Below are 23040 nucleotides of genomic sequence, written 5' to 3'. Positions count from 1 at the left end.
CAGAGGACCTGTAGATCCAAGTTCCAAGCTCTCTTGAGATCCCCTCAGATTGTTGTGCAGCTGCATGTCACGCTAATACTAACCCATTTTTAGGTTCCTTGGGAAACACCTCTTCAGGAGAAGATATTCAGGAAAGAGCTCTATGTGAGAGGGCTTGCACCTGCCTGGAAACAAGCCAAGATGATCCACGAAGACAGGGGAGACCCTTCCACTGCAAAACTGAGGGACAAAAGCCCCACATTCACCACAAGCGGAGCGGAACCCGTCTTCAACCAGCCCCTGGTGAAGATGAGGAGGTGTGTGTCTGCAGCTGGCTTTCCACCTCTACCCTGAGGAGCATCAGAACCTTTCTCAGACCCTTCTCCCCCCGCCCGCCGTAGCCGCCCTCCTCAGACGGCGCGCGAAGGGACAACTCGCTCTTCCTGCCAGGTGCCGGGCTGCGCGGCGGGAGGAGCCGACGGCAGGGGCTGTGGCGGGAGTTGTAGTCCGCCCGCCCAATCCGCCGCTCCGCGCAGCCATCGGGCGCGCAGGACTACATTTCCCAGGGGGTGCTGCCGGGACCACTCAGCCTCCAGCGAGGCAAAATGGCGGCGGCAGCGAGGGGGTGCGGTGGGGTTTGGGGCCGAGCGTGGCGGCGCGGCGCCGGGGCTCCTTCTCCCACCCTCTGCGGCCAGCGGACTGCCGCCTGTAGCGCGAGAGGCGGGGCCGTGCCGGCGGGGAAGAGCCGGTACGGTGCTGGGACAGTGCGGGGAGCGGGGTTGGTGGAGGTGGTTCTCCGTCGTGCGCAGCCGCAGGCTGAGGGCCGGGCCCGGTTTCGGGGCTCGGGCTCAAGCAGGGCAGCCGTGGGAGCTGGCGGGTGGCGGCGTGGTGATGGCAGCAGGGCCTGCCTTAAATGCCATGTTCCGAGCGGTGTGAGGCACCTGCGGCTTGCTGGTGGCTGGCGGCGCCTTCTCGGCACGCGTTGATCTCGCAGCCCCCCCAGACGCGGTTTGCCTCAGCAGCAGCCCCATGACCCTTTGACACGCTTGGCTGTGACAGGAGGCCGGCGCAGCGCAAGCCGCTCAGAGCGCGTTGGCGTGCCCGCGCTAGGAGGGTGCGCGGCAGGGGCCGCGCCGGTTCTCTGACGTGCTTTTGGAGGGGGCTTGCTGGTCCCAAGGAAGCTTTCTTTCCTAGTAGAGAATTAGGAAACTTTGGTAGCGTGCCTGAAATGGAGCTTTTTGTTCCTGCGGCATCTGAAAACGACGGTGTGGTGTTCTCCGGTGAGAGCTGGGGGGTTTCCCTCTGCGCAGGTGATGGCTGAGTGAAGTTGGGCGGCATCGGCAGAAGGGTGCCGCCGTGCCTTTAGGGACGCGGACGTGGCAGGGAACCCCAGGTGTCTTACCGGTGTGGTTACTAGGACTCGAGGACCGGCTGATGCGTGTAGCTTCTGGTGTGGGCGTAAGCCAGCGCACGGCTTCAGGGAAGGCTGGTGTAACCTTCAATGCCACGGTGGGCATGCGTTCCTGAACTAACTCAGGAAACGCACTGGCCTCCAAAATTAAAGGCCCAACGTTTTTTCTTCCCCTAAACTTTCAGGCAGTTTTATGAATAGTTGAAAATACACACAAAAAAAGAAGTTTCAGTAAAAGAAAATGTATTATCACCTTTAAATACCTGAACTGTAATCCTTTATGATAGTATTGTTTTTCCTAAAGCAGCGGTATAAGTGGTGTCTGCATCACTAGTTTGGTGTTTGAAGGGATGCTCTCACTGTTGGAGAGCAGAGGGAGAAACAAAATCTTGGCAGTGTATTACGCTCACCTTTGGAAAGAACACTGTACTTGATATATTTGATGTTTTTCTATAGCTTGCTTATCTCCTATAGCTATCTGGGTACTTACACTGCTGAAGTGTGCTGCCATAGAAATGTGATTTCATCACTGAAATATTATTTGTGCCACTTCATTTGTACAAGGCCAGATAATTACTTACAGAAACTGTCAAGCAATTCATACTGTGAAGGTGACCTTTTTTCTCTTGTCCATATAAAGGTTATGAATGTGAGAACTGCAATTACTTTTTAGATGATATGGAGAAGCTTTATTCTGTGGAATATGTTCGAAGAGCAGTAGCTCTCCGGTTGAAATGATGATTTCTCTATTACCAGATTACTAATGTTTATGCTAATATGCTACTAACACTGCTCTGGAGAGCCACCTTTCCCAGTATGCAAATGACTGGCTGACAAAGAATACATAATTTATTATGCCACCTGCCTGTTGGAGATTTATCTACCTACCTGAGAAGTAATTGATATTTATGATGATTTTGTGATTTTCATGAGGTACCGAATTAGGGTTCATCCAGCATGCAAGTTTGCCTCATTAATTTCTCTTAAGATTTCTCATGTAAGGAAAAGTTAAAAGTTTCAGACCATTACGTTTCTTTTCATGGCATCCTTTTCTGTATATAATGAAGACACTTTGCTATATACTCCTCTCTGTATTGTCAGTTAGTTCTGCTGGCATAATTTACAGTATATTTACAAATACAATTTAGTTTTTGTTAATAAATGAGAAGCTCTTAATTCTTGTGTTTTTAGATGTTTGCGGGGTTTAATGTCATCTGTACTTAAATTGTACTTCCCTTCTCTTTCCTTTTCAGTCTTGCTCCATGGATACCAGTTGTGGGTCTCGAAATTCATGCACAGATCAGTTCCAACTCAAAACTTTTCTCTGGTTCCCAAGTCCAGTTTGCAGCACCTCCTAACTCTTTGGTATCTTTCTTTGATGCTTCTTTACCAGGAACTTTACCAGTAAGTTATGCTTCAACTTAATTTTATCAGGATTAATGTCAGACAGCTTTGAGTATGTTTCTAACAGTTTGTTCATCCTGAGATACTGTAGAACTACTTTTATACTTTTTTCTGTTTTCTGGTGGTTTGATAACATGAGATACTTAGTACATCTTCTTTTTGGTTCACTTGCTCTAGTTATCACTACAGATACTTGATATCCTCTGCAAAGGAAAAAAAAATAAGGAGTGTCTCTTCAACATATTGAATGAATCGCAGTATTTCTCTGAGGTCAGAGTGGGTGTATTTGGTTAGTATGCCACATAGGAAATTCCTTAAATGTAAGAGATACTTAAAATCCTGAGAGAAGCACATCTTAGATTTCCTAGTGGCCATTTGATGTTACTTTGCCATATGTTTGTTTATGTAGCTGTCATTTGCCATTTGGAATGTCTCACTATGGAGGTACTTTGCTTCCCAAGTAGAAAGTCTCTGCTTGAGGAAAGTGTCAGCCATTCCTATTTCCAGAGCAAAGCAGTTATGTAAAAAAACCCAAACAAGTAATTTGTGTGAGACATTGTGGACTAATAAGTCTGAATAGATAGCTAGCACATAGTATTATTAGTGACAACGTAGTAAATTTATGAAGTCACAGTTTAATTATAACTACATGATGTCTGTGACAGTACTGTTATACAATAAAGTTCTCTAGGAATCTAGCAAGTTTAATATAAAAGTAATAGTTAAAAATGTATAGCATAAGCTCTTAGTATACAGTGAAAATAAGTATTGAATAGACGTGGTGCTTTGGGCTTGGCTGGAGGCCAGGTGCCCACCTATTGCTCCCCTCCTCAGCTGGACAGGGGAGAAAATACCCAATGAAAGGCTTCTGGGTCAAGACAAGGACAGGTAGATTGTTAATTATTAATTTTTAATCATTAATTAATCATTCAACAGTTAACGTTATGGGCAAAGCAGACTCGACGTGGAATAAAATGTGTTGAATTTATTACCCAATCAAAACAGATTAGGATAATAAGAAATAAAACCAAATCTTAAAATACCTCTCCCCACCTCTCCCTTCTACCTGGGCTCAACTTTATTGCTGAATTCTCTCTGTCCTCCTCAAGTGGCACAGGGGAACGGAGTTGTGGTCAGTTCATCATGCATTGTCTCTGCTGGCCCTTCCTCTTTAAGAAAAGGATTCCTCATGCTCTTCCCCTGCTCTGGTGTAGGGTCGCTGTCACAGGTGACAGTCCTCCATGTACTTCTCAGATGTGAATTCTTTCCCACGGGGCTTAAGTTCTTCAACAACTGCCCCGGTGTGGGTCCCTTCCATGGGGTGCAGATCTTCCAAGAGCAGACTGCTCCAGCATGTACCCCATGGGGTCACAAGTCCCACCAGCAAACCTGCTCCAGCATGGGCTCCTCCCTCTGAGGGCAGCAGGTCCTGCCAGGAACTTGATGCAGTGCAGGCTTCCCACCAGGTCACAGCCTCCTTGAGGTGTCTGCCTGTTCCACCACAGAGTCCCCCACAGGCTGTAGGTGGGATGTCTACTCCCCATTATCTTTATGGGCTGCAGGGGGACAGCCTGCTTCTTCAGTCTTCTCCATGGGCAGCATGGGAATCTCTCCTCCAGCACCTGAACTGCCTCCCCCCCATTCTTCACTTACCTTGGCGTCTGCAAAGTTTCTTACATCTACTCCCTTCTCTGGTGGCAAAAAGCTGCTGCTTGTGGGTTGCTCTTTTTAACCTTCTTAAACATGTCATCCCAGAGGTGCTATGACTGTTGCTAATTGGCTCAGCCTTGGTCAGCTGCAGGACCATCCTTGGGCTGGCTGGTATCGGCTTCACTGGACCTCAGGAAAGCTTCTAGCAGCTTTCTGCAGGAGCCACCCCTGCAGCCCACCCCTCCACTACTAACCTAGTGTTGCCACACAAACCCAAAGCAAGTTAGCATTACCTCAAGCAACAAGCATGAGGTCAAATTATTTAATGCAGAAGGCTTTCACTGTATTAGCATGGAGGTTTAAATTGCAGTTGCAGATGTATTTTTCTAATCCATTGGAATCTTCACATTATGGTATTATAAACAATATTCTCAAATTTGAGAACGGCTGTGTTTCTAGGGTCTTGATATATGCCATGTGGTCCTTAAAAAGAGAAATTAGTTGATACATTCAATCTGTATTTGCAAAGATATTGAAACCTAAGCAATTGAAGCATGGATGCTGATAAAATTTGGACTTCACTATGGTCTCAGTGGCAGTCCAGGGCTGAGTCTCAGATCTAACTGTATGGAAATTTTGAAAACTTTATAGAGATAATGTGACTCTTAGTGCAGTTGTTTGGGTTTAGAAGAATCTAGTTAGACTTAAACACGGAAAATAAGATTCTTTCATTTGGGAGCAGAGCTAGGTTAGGGAGTTAATGGCCACAAAATTCAGAAGGGTTCAAGATTTTGATTTTAAACCTACTTAATGCCAGTTGATGCACAGAAATGCCTGTAAATTGTCTGATGCTTATCTTTAGTCAAGTATGAAAAACTTTATGAATGAACAAAATTGAGTATTTCTGAAGAGTTTCATTTTTATATAAGTTACTATTTATCTGTTGGGATTTGGGTTTTTTGGTCACTTTTCTCTGTTAAAGTGCATTACAAATGAGGCTTGGTATGATTTTTCTGAGAGAACCCTAGTACGTGCGGGCTTGGGGAGAGAATATGATTGCATCTGAGAAACAAAAAGCAGGATGGTTAGGCTAATTTGAAAGTAGTGATGATATGTTAGCTTCTACGAGCGGCTTTTATCTGTACAAAGAGAGGGAAGATTTTTCTCACTGCAGTACTGGTGAAAATAGAGTTGAAAGTGAATGTTACCAAATACGTGTCCTTGCATGCCAGACTGTGATACAAAATCCATTCAGTAGTTAAAACTTCATTTTCCTGTTGTACTTGCTGCAGAGGAATTAAAGTTTGAGACCAGTGTTTGCTCTGGAATCAAACAGTTGGGCTTATTTTCTTGAAATTACTGTACGTTTGTACGTGTCAATAGTATCTGAAGTAGAATTGGATTTTGGTGGATTTTGAAAGACTGAAAGTAGTTTTTAAAAAATTTCAGTAATTGTAAAAACGAAAAGCATTTTAACAAATGTTAACATTATTCCCTAATAAGTCTCTTTAGAAGGTAAATATTTGGCCTTTGGTTTTGACAGTTCTCCTGAGAAGTGGAAAAAAAAAAACCGGGCAGTTTTAATTAGAGTAGTTGTGCTGTAGTAAGGAATAACTACTGTTATAAACTGAGAACTGTGGGGGCAGTTTTCAACATCCTGAGATGGGCAACGATGTACTTTCTGTTTCACAACAGGACCAGAAAGAATGGTGCTAAAGGGAGCTATACGTTCTTGGATCACTAGTGAGTGTGGCCATGAATGTGTGTGCCCTGCACTGGAGAGGGGGAACTGGAAGACTGTTTTTAGTCCTACTCCATCTTTCCTCTTTATGTTTCCTTCCTGTACTGTAATACAGCTTATTTTACACTTCTGCTGCAAGGAGGCCTTGTGAGAGCCTTCACAGCCATTTCATTATGCTGTGCTTGCAGTGTGCCTCTGAGAGACAGCTACAGGCCAGAACAGCTATGCAGGTGCACTCCTGTTCGGCGTGAGACAGAAAAGCTGGTGTGACAAAGTTTTGGTTAAAACAGTAGATTTAGAAGTAATGAGACTCAACAGTGTATCCCATGGTATTCTGCATGCTTTTGTGCCCTGTGGAGATGGACCCCCTCATCATTTGTGACCAGATTGCTGCCTTCTTTGGGACTGCATACATTATATTTTGTGTAATCACATTTTTATTTTCCACCTGGTGAATGGACTTGGCAGTGATCTTAGCTTGGTGTTTTCAGAGGACCTGTTATAAAGGCAGTATTATGCTACATGTGGTAGCATAAAGTGCATCGTACCTGCAGACTGTTCTGAAATTCTTCTGAGGTTCTACAAAAGTGGTTGCACTCCTAGTCTGATTTATCCTCTCTGAAAATTTCGAGAATCTTTAGAAAGGTTTATAATGGTAAGACTGAGCTCACAGAAAGAGAATCCATGATTATCTATTCTTATGATTGAGGTGGCTGACTAAAGGTTAATTATAGCTCAGTCACAGAAGATGGTAGATCTAGTAACTAAAGGCTGAAACCTTTTTGTCAGTGCTTAGTCTTTGTTGCTAATCACACCAAAAGATGCACATTTTATATTTGTCTCCTGTGTGACTGAAGTGAAAGCCTGATCCGATTTCTTTGTAGGCAAGTGTATGAAGAAGTAATATAGGATTTACATAACTGAGGTTTAAATTAATAAGATTTGAATGAACATTAGCCCCACAGACTTCAGTATTTTAAATTTTTGACACCTTCTCATACATTTGAATTTCATTCTCTTCACAGTGTGAACAGCATCTGTTTTATCTATTTTTTTTTCAAGACAGTTTTTGGGAACACTTGAGAATGATCAAGCTCTGTTTCTAATGAAGGAAAGGTAAATACCTTCTGACCTCAGAAGAAGCAGAGTAAGGTTTGTGTTGAACACTTCTCTAGAACATGTGATTTTTACCTATAGTACCATAATTACCATAAATTCTTCCTATTCCACTGGACATCCTTGAGGCTCTTGACAACTCACTCATTGCTGCTATCCTCTTCTGTATCCTCTTGTTTTAAACTCCTTTTATATTTTCCTCAGTAAATAGCATAGAACAAGGCATTTCAGTCCTACTCTATCTTCTCTTACCTGTATAATGGCAGCTGGGCAGTCAGATAGTCCTTTTCATGGAAAAAAGCAGGGCTAGAACAGCTGTTAGCCCTTGTTCCTTCTGGTGTTGCATTGCTGGCAGCTTAAACTCTGAACTTGGGCTTCTCCAAAGCTAAGTAATATCATGGCAGCACTGCACAGCAGCAGAGAGTGTGTACGATGCTGTTGTGTTCCCTGCCCTGCAGTGCTGTGCGTTTGAGGTGGCTGCCCAGGGACATGACAAGGGTATTACCCAGCTTGGGGACAGAGGGTGCTTTAGCTTCCCTTCATATATTGTCACTGCATCTGTCATTGGCAGTGGCAGATACTCAGTGTTTTTCCAGACATCTTGGGTGGTATATTATCAGACTTTATGATGAATTTTAGATGTTATTAACATATAGAATTTACCTGATGCGTTTGCTTTTGAAGGCGCTGAGACATTTGTGTGAGATTTTGGTGGATCTGTCTGTCAGCTATATGTATTGGAACAGAAACAGCATTTGAGACCAGAATTTATACTTTACAGCTTGAAACTAGCTTTTTTATATATCCTGTGCCTGTTAAATCTGGTGATTGCAACAGCTGCTTTACCAACTTGTGATTTCAGTTTTGTTTTGACATTGCTGCTGGCACGCATGTGAATTTACTCCCTTCTTGTACTACTTCACTTTGAAAAAGCCTGCTGCTCAGTTTGACTTTTGATAACTATGTTTTTAATTGCATGCATCTTATTTTGGGGAACTGGACAGTCTTCTGATCTTTGTATGTGTGTTGGTTTAGTTTCCATTATATAAATTTTCTTCTCTTCTTTGAAAATACAGTGGTTGTGTCTATGAACTCTCCTCTAAAAATAAATTAGTGTCAGTGCCTTGAAGGAAAAAAAAGGAGTTCATATTTGTTTAAAATCATTTACTTACATTTAGATTCACTTTAACTGCTTGTTACTTCTTTCAGTAAAACTGTAATAATTGTAGGTAGGAGATACTATGATAGAAAGTGAGGGTTCCTTTCTGGTGCCACCCTTTCTTTCCTGATAATGTTCGGTTTTGTGACATGGATTGTAACATCAGTGGTTAACAGTCCTTTGTTGTTCACAGAGTCTCAGCTTGCTGGACTTGCAGTCCTTGTAAGCCTCTAAAAAAGAAATTACCATGTAATTTAGAGGGGAAAAAAAATGGTCTCTGAGAATGCCTTTGCAGTTTGTAAACCCTTAAATTTCTGAATGTGTGATGGATTAAAGTCTGCCTATGTAATTTCAAGCTATTAATCAGTTCAGTGTTGTTGCCCTGGTCAGGAGAGGTCTTTGAAAGATGAGGGAGGTCTGCTTCGAGTGCCTTTCAGGACTGGGTTATGGTGTGCATTGTTTTTCATCCTATTTCTTTCTCTTTGATAGGGTCATTCACAGCCCCAGGGTTACCGGTGGAACTAGTTGTCTTCACTGAGGTCTGAGAAGTGTTAGACTTTCTCAGTTACTGCAGCTGCTTAGCTCAACTTTATTTCATACTTAACTGTAAATGCTGTTTTCTGGAGATGCCTCTGCTGTTGTGCTTTGAAGTATTTGGTGACATTTGTTGCTCTTTTCTTGAGCTTTGAAGGAGTCCCCTGTAAGGTTTTCTCTTGCTTTTTGCTATGTCTCTTTTATTTGTGAGAAATTCTGACACTCATTCAGTGTGTTTTAATCTTTTTGTCAAGGCTAACAATTCCTGTAGGGTTTTGTCTGCTTAGCACCTCAGTAACTATTGAGCTCTTTCTCTGTTTGTTGTTCTTGTTGCCTTTCCTGTTCCTTAACAGGTCCCTCTGGCAGATGTAAACTTGCCAGTTAGAGCGGTGATTGCCTATTTCAGTACATCTTTCAATGCATCAGGGGTGTTCTCTATGTATTTTCTCTTATCTCTGTGGTTTTTCTTATTGCTTTACACTTTTCTTTATAGAGATACTTTCCTACTACTTAGTGGGGAGCAGGAATTCGCAGTATCTTGTTTCCTTTCTTTCACACAGTTCTGTTGCTGCAGTTATTGTGCCATCTTTGATACTTTTGGAGAGCGCAACTATCACATGACAGCTAGACAGATTGATGTCCCCTATTTCTGGATTCGGTCTGAAATTGCTGAAAGGCACATTAGCTTTTTGTAGTAGTTTTTTAGTGGGCTGGGAATTTCTTTAAGTTCAAACTGTGCGTGGATTTTTTTGGGACAAATTTCAATTATTTCTGTTACCAGTCACTATATGTGCTCTGGCATCCTTAAGTATTTAGTTTAATTTTTTCTCAGCCTGGTTTCAGGATCCTCCCTTTGAGGAGATCAAAGGTAGGATATTGTACATATGTGTATGGAAGGAGTGCCCTGTTAGGCTAAGGTTTCTGTAACAATCATGGTTCTACCAATTTCTTAGCATTTTAACTTTGTAAACCAACATCTTGCTGCTTTGTTGTTGTTCTTAATTTTTTCTTTGAAGAGTTGTTTTTTCATCAAAAAGTTTTTAGGAAACAATGTCCAACTGTAATGACAGATAACTGTGGACTAGGTCTTTGTTCTCTTCATGGTGAGCTGTCTTGTGTGTAATGTTGCATAACTGTCAGGTTTGTGTATTTTGTTTGAAACTTACTTCGTGCAATTAGGCTGTAATTGGTTTCTGGGGTAAAATTAATTTGTTTCTTTGTGTTCTCTCTGATTATCAGCCACCTTGCTACCTTAACTGTATTGTGGCTACTTATATGATTTTCGAGAGGATTATGTAAGCAACTGATGTTTATTAGTTACACATGCAGATTCTGCCACCGCAACCGTTCTTTTTGTGGTGAGTTGACCCTGACTGGAAGCAAGGTACCCATGAGAAATACTCTATCACTGCCCTGCTCAGCTGGACAGGGGAGAAAATACAATAAGAGGCTCATGAGTCAAGGATAGGGAGAGATTGTTCACCAGTTACCATCACGGGCAAACCAGACTCAACTTGGTAATAAATGAGATTGTTTTTTTCTAAGTCAAACAGTAGAGCAATGAGAAATAAAACTAAATCTTAAAACACCTTCCCCCCACCCTTCCCTTCTTCCCAGCCTTAATTTCGCTCCCAAATTCTCTATGTTCTCCCCTTGAGTGACATAGGGGGACAGGGAATGGGGGTTACATCACGCCTTGTCTCTGCTGCTTCTTCCCCCTCAGTGAGGATGACTCCTCAAACTCTTCCCCTGTTCCTGCATGGGATCTCTCTCACAGGAGACTGTCCTCCATGAAATTCTCCAATGCAAGTTCTCCTCATGGGATTTGTTTTTTCTTGAAATGCTGCAACGTGGGCCCCCCATGGGGTCACAAGTACCAACAGCAAACCTGGTCCAGCATGGGCTTCTCCCTCTGAGGGCTGCAGGTCCTGCCAGGAGCTTGCTCCAGAGCTGGCTTCCCACCAGGTCCCAGCCTCATTCAGGTGTCTCTGCCTGTTCCACCACTGGGTCCTCCATGGGCTGCAAGCAGGATCTCTACTCCCCATTATCTTCATGGGCTGCAGGGGGACAGCCTGCTTCACCATGGCCTGTGTGGGAATCTCTGCTCTGGTGCCTGAAGTGCCTTCTCCTTCATTGACCTTGGTGTCTGCAGAGTTTCTCACTTCTCGCTGCAAAACCTGTCGCTAGGTTTGTTGTTTTTTCCTCCTTAAACACATTATCCTAGAGGCACTCCCACTGTTGCTGATGGGCTTGTCCTTGGCTCTGGTGTACCTAGGGGAAGCTTCTAGCAGCCTCTAGTAGAAGCCCCCCTGCAACTCCCACCCTGTTCCATGCAAAGTGAAAACACGTTTCTGTACAGAAACGCTACTTTTGCTACTTCAGTGCCAAAGTCAGTCAGATTTGCCTGAAAAAATCATAGGTTTGTGGAGGTTTCTGTGAATATCTTAGAAGCACGTGAGGAAATTGGTAATTATGTCTCCCCACTGATATCAGCTGCTGCTGCTATTCAGATATTTGTGCCACTTTATACTCAATTTGCAGTGGTTTATGAAATGGGGAGAAGATAGGGAAATCCCAGAGGAGGTAGTCGTGTGGTCACTGCTTAGGTAAAACAAACTAGGACAATTAATTGTAGGAAATCAGTCTTTGGTTCTGTTGTTCCAGATAAACTTTGTTAAAAACAAAGAATTTTAGTTTGCTTTCCTAGTAGCTTTTTACAAGACTTACTGTATTATGTCGTCTGTTTTCTCCCTGAATCAGTATATGCTTGTCTCTGTGCTACTTCTGGTTTGCTCTCAATTTGTATGTTTTGCTCTCAAGAGATCTGGGTCAGCCTGGAGGGAAACATGGCTACCTCTCCAGGGAGCATGTAAGTGTGTTTCAGGGGGCAGCAGATGGAGGAAAAAGAAATGCAGGAGTAAGAGCGAAGGGCTGGCAGTTTTTAGTGTGTGCAAGAAGGAGCAAAGGGCAGATAGCCAAGACTTAGAAAAGATAGAAAATGACAGTGCGTATCAAAGGTTAGAATTTATTGCAACTCAGAAAACCACAGAGCTGTCCCTCTCCAACCCTACAAGTGAAGCACCATCTGCAAGGATAAACAGGGCAGGGCTTGGTTTATAAACTCTACTCAGTCCTAAGTGTTCTGAATTTTCACAATGTAACAAGTTAACACAGGTTATATTGAAGAATATGTTTTAAAGGCACTTTTAGCCTCTTTTTGTTTAGGAAAAAAGGTCTGCCTCAAAGCTGTAGTTGACTTTGGACTTGATCCTATTCTGTAACTTAGATTTTAGCCGTTGCTTAGTCTTCCACCGCCAGAAGCAGTGAAGTGTTTTCACTTGAGCTTCCTGTATTTAACTTGTCCTTGATCAGATAGTAATGGTTTAAATTTTAGCTGGCATAAGAGAGGGAACATCCTTATGAAACGTCATAAAAGCATGTGGCAGACCTGGAGGGCTGTATAGTGAATGGGAACAGCGTGAATGTTAGATACTGGACTACTTGATTGGAACACTGTAGAAACGTAGTGTTTGATTATGGATATCATGAACCTGTATTTTGCCATCGTGTTGTTGTGACTTCTGCTTGAAAATGATTCTGCATTGTAGATGTTTATTTGATTTCAGCCACTGGTGATGTGATCTGAGCCAAAGATCACTGTTTTGGGGCAGTGTAGGGGGATTGGCTGCTTCTCTACCACAGCCGCCTCAGAAAACGGATTTAGTCCATTGAGTGCTTTGCCCATGCAGTGGGCTGAATGGAATTTTTCCTTCGGTTTTTTTTTTTGGTTTATGTTTGTTTGTTTTGGTTGGTTTTTTTCAGCAACCTATCTTAAAGAACTGAGAAATACAGAAGTCTCTCAGTATATTTAAATGGCTTTGTATCTGGTGATACCTTGCAGTTTTATCTTGCTCTCAGGAGTCAGCATTTCTCCCTGCTGCTGCTGAATTTTTCACATCATCACTGACACTGGAAGATGCTTCCTCCAGTTACAAGCTTTGTGATACAAGCTCTCAAAGTAGCTCTTCAGCTTCAAGAGAATGTGCCCTCTTTTTGTTTGAGTACAGGTAAAACAAGGTGTTTGGGAGCTGGGCACTTTGTAAAATGTCATGGTTGCTGGTTTTATGACTTGGAGTATATGCTGGATCACTGGAAGTCAACTTTACCACCAGACAAGATGAGGAGTAATAGTGTGTTTTGTATAGCAGCATATATGTTTGGTATCAGACTGCAGAAAGATAAAGTTACAAAATAGCTTAAGGTGTATTTAGTGCGCCTTGCCTTCTCCCCCAGCTTCAGCTTCTCAATTGCCATTTGTTCTTTTCTTAAGATGGAATATCTATTCATTTCAGTTCTTAATATGTCTGGTGCTTCCTTTCCTTCAGGATAAGAACAGAACGCTTGTAGCAGGGCAGGGAATAATGCTGTGAAGTGGGTGCTGGACTGAAATACAGAAGACCCTAAACTGAAGCTGGCCTTCTTTTTAAATTTCCCCTCAGCTAGAAACCTTGGTTTTTGGAACATGTGGGTTCTTTGCAGACCAAACAAATGACAAGACTTAGGTTGGCTTGTTTTTCAAACTTTTACTTTAATGCTTAGAGGCATGGGGTCTTATTGAAGTAAATGGGCCATTTGGGAAACGGTTAGCTCTTCGTTTATGGTAATGCACATTCTGAACATGCATAGCTACAAGGCAGTTACACCCTTCTGTGTGAAAGAGAGGATGCCAAGGAAGAATGCCACATTGAAGTGCTCATCTGCAGTGTCAGACTGAACAGTCACAATTACATTTAGACCAAGTAGATGTAGAGTAGTTTATTTTGAAGTTTAATTTATGATTGCACTTCAAAGAACAAGTCGGTACTTTGCGCACAGCAAGAATAGTAGGATTGAATATATCCGTTAGTGGAAGCAAATAAAAATCAGAGTGATATGAAATGGGAGTACTAGGAAATATGATTAGATATATCTGTTGAGGTTTCTAAAGATTACTGCCTGGTCTACAGAGAGCTGGCTGAGTACATCACACTGCTTCCTTCTTCCAGCTGTTATTTTGAATGAAGAGAAGCTAAAATTAAGTGTTGCTTAGATAAACAGCCCAGTAGTTAATCTTACTAATGCTGATTTCTTCATGATTATAAGTAGGAATGAAGGTCTTAAGATAGCAAATTAATATGAAACCTACTTTATCAAAATGTGTGACCTAGAATAAATAATTTTTTAAATTTCTGGGGAATTATTTTGATTTTTACTGGTTTTAGTACAAGGAATTCTTTGTTCCATAACTTAGGCTTCCTGTGTAAGACTGTTAGGACAAAGATTACTTTTTTTGTAAAGGTAGCAGAAATAAACTTTTCAGGAGAGTGATCTAGATGTTTATCTTTTTTTCCCTCCAATTATCCTATATAAGACTCATTAGCAAAACAAGAAACTGCATACCTACTCAATTTAAAATGTAAAATTATTATTTACTAAATATAGAAACCTGTCTTCACCTGAAAGGGGGCAGCTTTCTTCAGTGTATTAATGTAAGGAGTAAACCCACTGGTAAAGAAAAAGCTGTTTAAAAATTGCTTTTGCAGGGAATTTATGCCATGGAAAGTAGTGTGTATAGTTTTGTATAGCTATTGAATAGTCTTGTATTTAGAATCAAGGTCTTGACTAAACTGACCTTGCAAATAAAGATAACTTCTTAAAACAGGTCTTTCCACTTGCAAACAAGATGTATAGAATAGATGAGTGTCAGAAAGAGAGATCTTGGTTGGATTGTTCTTTCGTTCCCTTAGTGTTCAGTTACCATGGAGCTCTAGCAGGATAGAGTAGCTACAAGAGAAGTGGTGCTGGTGTTGTGGTGCCATTGTTAAGGTTTTTCATAAGTTTCCAATGCAAACAATTTATATTTCCTTTTGTGATAGCTCTCTAGGATTTTCTTTGAATACCTAGGAGAGATACTTCCATTTTAGAAGACCAGAAATATTTCAGGCTTTATAGGCTCTTGTGTTTTGTCCGTAGCTATTGCAGAAACTACATAGCTTGCTTTCAAGGCCAGCACTTTGCTAACATACCAGACTGGCAGCTTGTCAGTTCAAGCCAGTAATTTAAGTCTTTGGTGCTAGTCAAAGCTGTCAACTTAATAACAGCTTACTGCATAAACAAGCTTGGGGGACTTATTCTAGGTCATTAGTATGGGAAGTTTCACATACTGAATTGATGTTTATCACTGCAGATTATTTGAAAAGCCAGGCTTGTTTGAAGCAGGAATAGTTGTTTGCTTAAAACAGCTCTTCTATGCAGCAGCCTTGATCACTGGAATGGGTAGTAGTAGTCACTTAAGAAATGGAGCAGTATTAAACAGGTGAGTTTTGATTTTTTTTTTTTTTTTTTTTTTTGAGGAAGTACAAGGTCATCTGGTGTGGGGTTATTTGTTTGTGGTGTTTGATGAGGGTTTTTTTGAGTCAAACAGGGCAGAGGAAGAAGAATGCATGGTAGACATCTCAGTATGCCAGAATGGGAAAGATGTGCTTTGCAGTGCCTTCTGTCATGACAGAAATTGGTAAAGTAGCAGCACGGGAAGTGGTACTAGTGCATATACAGTCATTTGGCTTCTATGACCCAGTACACTGGGGACACATACACATTATAGTCATTTAAATGCTTAATAATACTACATAGAAAATAGTCAATACTTCACATTTTTTTGCCACTTTTTCCCCAGAGCCACCAAAATGCTTCATCAGGAGCAAAAGCTGCTCACCGGTGTAAGTAGTATGTCTGTAGGACTTACTTCCTTCACCTCAGAACAGTGTAACTACCTAGGGCAGTGAGTAAAGTACACTGTCCCGTGTGAAGCAAAAAATGGAAGAGTCATCAAAGGCAGTAGTTGCAGTGTACTCATTAGCTAAATTCCACATGTTTGAAGGATGTGTTGTGGGGCTCTGACTGCAACTCAGGTGTTGGTTTTTCTCTCCTCCTCTGATTAGAATCAGTCATAACCCCTGCACCATCAGGAAATGTAGCAAGACAAGAGTTTGCTATTTTGAAGCAGAGGTATTTTGAGTCCTTGTGGAACCTTAATGGTTTCTGGTGACTAGTAGTTAAAGGGATGACTGGTAGGGTCCTCCCTAATTTGTAAAGCTGAACAGTATCACGCCGTTAGTAGTAGAAGGATTTTGACTGTATTTAGAAATATCATAATATTTTAAACATTGAACCATTTAACTAGCAGTGTTACAAGCTTTCTTTAAATAGTTTAAAAAAAGAAGTGTCTATACTGTCTGGAAATATTTAATTGTTGGAAACGGGAGCATCTGCTCTATAATGAACTGTAGCTATGATACTAAAATAAATTAATAATTTGTAGTTACCAATTTTACTTTAGATTACAGTCAGGACTAATTGTGTTCATTTTGCTGTGGATCAGTATTTCAAAGGGAAATTGTTCTCTTTTTTTCTTGCTTAAAATTTGCTTTATGTATCTTCTAAAATTTTTTTAATAAATAAAATATGCCTGAACAGATGATGTGTTCTAGTTAGCCATATATAGCTACACTAAAGATCTGAAAGTTCCCTCGTTAAATGTCTTAAATATTTAATTTCTTGTCTGTATAAGCAATTTTAAAGTTTGTTACATGAAGAGTTTCTCATATTTTCTCTTATTTTGATTTTTGAAATATTAGATGAGCAAAGCAAAGAGCTTGCTTTTCCAGCTGAAGACATGGGATGATGGGAAATGTACAGCTGCTTAATCTGTTGTCAGAAATCTGGGTAGAGAATATAAAAAGTAAATACTGTCAAAGACACTGAAGAAAACATTATTTAAGCCTTTTATGTTCTGGTCAATGCAGATGAAGTCATGTAAATTCTTTTACATAATGTGCCCCTTTAATGGTCCTGCTGGAAATTGACTTCTTGGCAGCTGTACAGTGCCAAATAAGATGGATAAAGTTCTGTTCCTGTTGCAAAATACTGTAAGTGTGAGCATGTCAGACTTGTACTAAGACAAAATCAGTCTTAAAATCAGTCTTTTTTTTTCTTTTCAGTTTTATCCATTTGTTGTTAGTTAAACCAACTGTTAAATTAATGAGAGCACATTTGAAAAAACTGTAACTTTGAAACATTGCTTGTTAGAACTTTGTGGAGTGGATTTTTTTTTTTCCCCCCTCTTCTGGATCCTGACTCTGCTGATCTAGTGCTGAGAGCGATGGGTCTGTGGTGAGAAACCACATCTCCTTTATTTCTTCATTAAGGCCTTGCTGTGTTCTCAGATAATGTGGCATTCTGCAAGAACCTTAATCCTATGGGTTACCTGGGTATTGGGAATGTGCGTGTGCCTGTAGCCATGGAATTGTTTGACATCTCTCTGGTTCTGTCTTAGCAAACCATGTAAGTGTGCTTAATTTGATGCTGGGCAAGCAAAGCATTGATACTTATGTGTAGATACTGGTGAATTCACCAGGGTTCTGTGGTTACACGTGCCTGAAGTATTTTACTGAAATGACACTACAGTCCCTAATGCAAATCCCCTGAGTTTCCAGTTCCCAGTATGACTTGATAGCTGGTTGCAACTCCGTTATTTGCTATGATTTGTCTCTTGTACCCTCAAAGATTTGAAAGTGCTGGAATGTTTGCAAAAGTACCAAGTCAGAACAGCATACAACTCCTTATGTGGCATGATAAAATGACTGAATGGCCTCTTTTTTCATGTTAAAGCTTTGTAGATTGTAGCTACCGTGACTCTAATGATGAGTAAGAACTGCCCACACAAGGAAAGAGATCTAATGGTAGTGAAAGGCAAGCAAAATTGAATACATGATCCATGTCTGGGAGACACGTTGGTTATATACCGAGTATCTTAGCAAAACCATGTGTCATGTTTCCTCAGGTTCTCAACAGGAGGTGTGTAGAAGCAGCAGTGATGACAGGCCTGGCACTCAACTGCAGCATAAACAAGAAGTCCTTGTTTGACAGAAAACACTATTTCTATGCAGATCTGCCTGTAAGTATGCTGTATAGCTGATCCCTTTACGGCTGTAGGAAAGGACAAGTCTGGAGTATGGATGGCAATAGGGGATGAGTGAAGAGATGCTTTTTCTGTTTTCAGTTGGTGTTCTGCTCACCCCAACAGGATGCTGCCTGTGCCCTGATGAATAGACAGCTGTACCCTGGTGCTCGCTGATTGAATATGATTACTCTGATTGCTGATTCCTTGCTTAGATGCACGATTCCAGTAGCTTAATGTAATTGAATTGGGAGCTGGAGCTGCTTTGCTCCTTAAGTTCTTCATTCCTGGTGTTTAGTACTAATTGTCTGTTAGGGTAAAAGCAGTCTGATAACAGTCCTTCATTTAAAGTGAATGTATAGCAAACACAGGTTCCAGTGCTATCAACATCATAGTGTCTTTTCTGTGTGTGTAGTTAGGGACCTAAAAATATTTAATTTCCCTTTAAAACTTTCTCAGTTAGTAGTTCAAGGAAATGAATTTTAAAAAAAAGCCAACCCTCTGAGAAACTGAGCTGTTGCAGAATGCTTTGCCTTCATCTTTGTTAGAAGTTGTCACTGGAAGTCGGATAGATGCATTTTGCTGAACTTGATATGGGTGTAGAAATACCAAAGTAATCCAAGAACCTGAGTTCTGTCAGTGTAACAGGATGCAATAGTTGGAGCCCTTTTTTCTATTTTATTGAAATGAAACCTTTCTAATTTTAAACCTTTTTTTTCCTGTCATCTTAAATGTTTGTTTTAACACAGTAACCTGTCAAAGGGAGGATCTGAGTTTCACTTTCTCTGACTTTTGGGGTGAAGATCTGCTGACTTCATTAAAGGAAAAAAAAAATCTCATTTTTTTCTAAGAAAGTTCAGGCATGTTAACTTACCCTCCTTTCAAATGAGATGTCCCAGACATCAAGTGAAGCAGAGTGGGAGGAGTCTTGGATCCCAAATTGATGTCATGAGGTCCTATATTATTAACAAAACTAGTTTCTTTCCCACTCTATTGTTCAGGCAATAGAAATATTTTGAAGTTACATAAAACATATTAAAATAAAATTGCTTCACACCTTAGAAAGAGAACTACATTGTACTTAGCCACTCTAGTCACACGTATTAGCAGAGTTAAGAGGCTCTTTTGTTGGGGGCTCTGTAGTGAGCTACTGGGAATGTCAAACACAAACTTAGTTTGAATTGCCAATACTTTTTTTTTTAATTGTAAAACTATCTTAAAGCCCATTTTCAGACCTGCAGAAAAAAGTGAAATAGCAAGAAATAAACATGACTTTCAAAATTCCTTTACACATTATAAAGAAACATCAAAAATATCACAGGCTTGTTTGCAAGCTTTTGCTGTCAGACTGAAAACAGATCTCATACTTTTGTGATGTCTGCTGCTGTCAGCCTACTGCATGGAAGCTATATGGAAGAAAGTTGTCATGGGAAAGAAACCATATCCATGTGTTTAAAGAAGAGTGAGATGGAAGCAGCACCAGGTGGGCTGCTGTTGTCTGTAGGCATGAGCTCAGGATCTTCTGGTCAGAAAAGCATGGCAATTTGGTCAAGGAGATGCTGACGCATTTTACTAGCTTGAAACATCTAATTCTGGCTTTCTAGTGGCTGACTTTGGCAGTTCAAGCACTGACAATAAACTGCCCGATCTGCATTTCATAGTGAAACAGTCTACTCAGGAACCCTGTAATAAGATGCAGAGTTTAGGCTAATGAGCTGTATAGAGGAGATAAAATAAATCCAGCTCTTACGGTCATTTGACAATGGGATTATTGTTACTCCTGAAAATGGGGCTCTGGATGGGAAATGGGATTCTTGTTATTTATTGTCACTCACTATTTCAGGCTTTAAAAAAAAAATTTAATGAGAAGTTTTAGGAGATGGGAAGAGCTGTGTGATTAGCATAGGCTGCATAAAGTCAGTTATTTTATTTTTCTTATGGTGATTATGGCTGGAAGGTCATGCACTTCATTGCATATATAAATTGAGCTGTTCACGGGGCCAGACCGTTCTTCATGCCAATGCATTGTCGCTATCTCTACATTTTAGAGACAGCTTATCCTCCCTGCAAAATATGCAAATACTCCTCCAAATTCAATAAAATGTGTGTCAGGGTTGGGTTTTTTTAATCCTCACCATTGGGAACTTGAGCAGACTAGGAAGGAGGAAGAGATGGGGGCTCTACCTCAGTAGAGTAATTGATTTACTTCTGTATCTTTGCATCATTGCAACTGTTCCAGTACTTTGTCACTAGCAGCCCCTCTTCTGGCTACCAGTTTCCCCTTTGAGTGGAGTCCCAGGCCTGAGGTGGCATTGATCAGTTTTGTGCCTTACATGGGGTCACAGTGTCTTTTAAACTGCTACATTAATGAAATTGAGCTTCCTCACTTTCTCGATTTCCACCCACTCCTCCCTTCGTCTTCTCCCCTCTAATAGTTTTAAGTACATAGAGAGGGATTTTTTGCCTGATGGGTGGATGAGTGGTAGTCCCAGCGTGGGGATGGAGATATGATAACTGGCTTCAGACAAGATCTCAGAACCACAGGTGTGAAAGAATCTCTTCTAGTCCATTTCCTGCCCCAAGGCAGGATCAAATTTGCACTGTCCTTGGCAATTAGTTGTGCGGTTGATTATTCATTCTCTCTGCATTAGTGTAACATCTTATACTTGGCTGCGTTGAGGGATGCTCTTACCTTTTTCAGACCTCCAGCTTCTCAGTCATGTGAAATTACAGACCTGTCTTCCAGCTTGCTTCCTTTACAGCTAAGCAAAATAACTTGTGAATTTACATGTGCACGTGTTCTGCCTTCTATAGCTCATTATGGAAGATGTTGCATTTTCAGTTTTGTTCTTAGTCTGTAATATTTGTGCCTGACCATGCCACTGCTTTCTGAACATGGAATGTTTTATTTGAGTATAAAGCTAATTTTGTTGACAGGCTGGCTATCAAATCACTCAGCAAAGAGTTCCTATTGCGGTCAATGGAAGTCTGTCATACAGCTTCTGCACAGACAACAAAATGAGCCAAATGGTGACTAAAACTGTGAGGATTAAACAAATTCAGCTGGAGCAAGACAGTGGAAAGAGTCTCCATGATGACACAAGGAGCCAGACTCTGGTTGACTTGAATAGGGCTGGTAGGTTTGGATTATTTTCCTTTCTATTTTCTCCTTTCTGTGTAAAACAAGTCTTTGAATGTAAATGGGTGACAGGTAACAGGTGAAAAGTAAAAAACCCTGACATGTCTCTCCTTGAAAATAAAAAATCATTGCAATGACCATTACGCTTGAAGCAGGGGAATTGTTTAATGGCCAGTGGACTCTTCTCGTTGCTGTTGGTTGATGACAGTTGGCAATAGCAATTTAGAAATCTTTTGGCTCCAGTTTGCTCAAAACTGTGTGTCAGTGACATAGAGCTTCTTAGCCATTGAAGTTCTTGCTGCTGTACACATTATTAAAAAAAAATAAACCACAGACCGAGTGAATCAAGTTTGTGTCTAGAGGGAGCAGCTGTTGGAATTTGTTGGTACATGAGTCAGTCAGTCTTATAATTATTAGCTTTGAAAAAAATGTAGATTTTTCTCTTCAAGCTTTGAAACTGTAAACTGAATGAACTAAATTAGCGCACAGCATGGGCAGCAATGTGGATGGCCCAGCCCAGCTGGGATGTAGTGCTCGTGGCCATTGAAGTCAAGGGATGTAGCTGCTCATATCTTTGAATCTTGAAGCTAAAAACTTGGCTACATCTGTTTACAGTTCTGTCTGTTCCAAGATTAGCTTAAGACAAATTTGAATCTGGAATCAGATTGGCTTTAAATGGGAGTTCTCCTAGAGAAAGGCAGAAGAGGAATATGTCCCCAATCTGTGTGTCATCAAAGGGTGAAGGATTGCCTGCAGTTTGCCTGTGCCTTTAAATAATGGGAGTAGGAGGAAAAGTTTTTATTAGCAATCTGCAGCTAGGCCCATAGTGACAGTTACTAAATAATACATGGTGGGGTGTTTTTTCGGTTGGTTTTGTTGGTGTTTTGGTTTTTTTTTTCCAGGAAAAGCCCAAGTGTTTTCATGTGTCTAGCCAGTTGCACTCTAATATGCCAAGATCAAAAGCTATTGTTGAAAATCTCCTGTCTCTTTCCCTGACAGGAGTCGGCCTCATGGAGGTTGTCATGGAGCCTGATATGTGCTGTGGGGAAGAAGCAGCTGCAGCAGTCAGAGAGCTTCAGCTCATTCTTCAAACACTTGGGAGCAGCCAGGCAGTCATGGCAGGTACAGAAGGGGGAAGGGCATGTTCCCTTACCACCAGTAATTCTCTGCCTTTGCAGGAGTTTTGCTGCTTCCTGTTATTTTTCTCTGTGGTTGCTTATAACACATAGCCTTTTCTAGCTGGTAGTTTGGGTGGTTTTTTTTTAACAATCCTCAGATCCTGTCCTAATGTCTGCCATGTTTCAGGTGTCTTTACGGGCCTGCCTTCCTCAGCAGAGATTTGCAGTGCTAGGGTTTTATATTGCCTCACACAATAATTTTGCAGGATAAACCTAGGCAGAAAGAAATGCCCCCAGGATTCATGTGGTGTTTTGCTGTGCCTGTTCTCATCTTGCTAGCTGCAGTGCTGCAGCACAGATCTGTAGTAAGGACTGGTTGTAGAATGTGGAAGCTGTGGGACAAAGTACTGGGAGCATGAGTATTTGTAAGTTGCGTGTCAGGTCTCGGGTAGTCATAAAATGAGTGTAGGCAGTAAACTTGTGCTGGGGTCATGGGTGAGATGGAGTAAAGGACACTGCATAGTAGACATGGATACTGGGGTTAATTTAAGAACCAGCTAGATGGAGGCTTTTTACCCTCCTTGATTATTTCATATACTCATTCTATCTCTCCCATCCCTCTACCATTATGTTTGCTGGGGCTCAATTTCTCATCCTGCTGCAGAGATCACCACTGGTCTGGGGCCAGGAGGTTGTGTTGGCTTGTGCTGTGCAGCAGGCTTGCAGATACCTATCTCTGCTGTTAGAGGCCAAGGTCCCTAGCTATCCCCTGGCATTTGTCTCTGTGCATC

At 41.4% G+C, this 23040-nt stretch overlaps 1 protein-coding gene across 1 annotated transcript in view; it reads left to right on the top strand.

Annotated features, from left to right (window-relative positions):
* Positions 1-584: 584 nt before the first annotated feature.
* Positions 585-23040, top strand: part of GATB (glutamyl-tRNA amidotransferase subunit B) — a gene marked incomplete at its 5' end in the record, with an annotated part of 46171 nt that continues 23715 nt past the window's right edge. The window contains 5 exons of the mRNA XM_084263523.1: positions 585-727; positions 2644-2794; positions 17876-17989; positions 20930-21128; positions 22131-22253. Of these exons, the coding sequence (XP_084119649.1) occupies positions 585-727; positions 2644-2794; positions 17876-17989; positions 20930-21128; positions 22131-22253 (730 nt within the window). The remainder of the gene's footprint in view (positions 728-2643; positions 2795-17875; positions 17990-20929; positions 21129-22130; positions 22254-23040) is intronic.

The sequence above is a fragment of the Gallinula chloropus genome, assembly GCF_964237585.1.
Source record: "Gallinula chloropus genome assembly, chromosome: 4".
Lineage (NCBI taxonomy): Eukaryota > Metazoa > Chordata > Aves > Gruiformes > Rallidae > Gallinula > Gallinula chloropus.
Note: the sequence above shows the minus strand (reverse complement) of the source record. Positions and strands in the feature narration are given on the sequence as shown.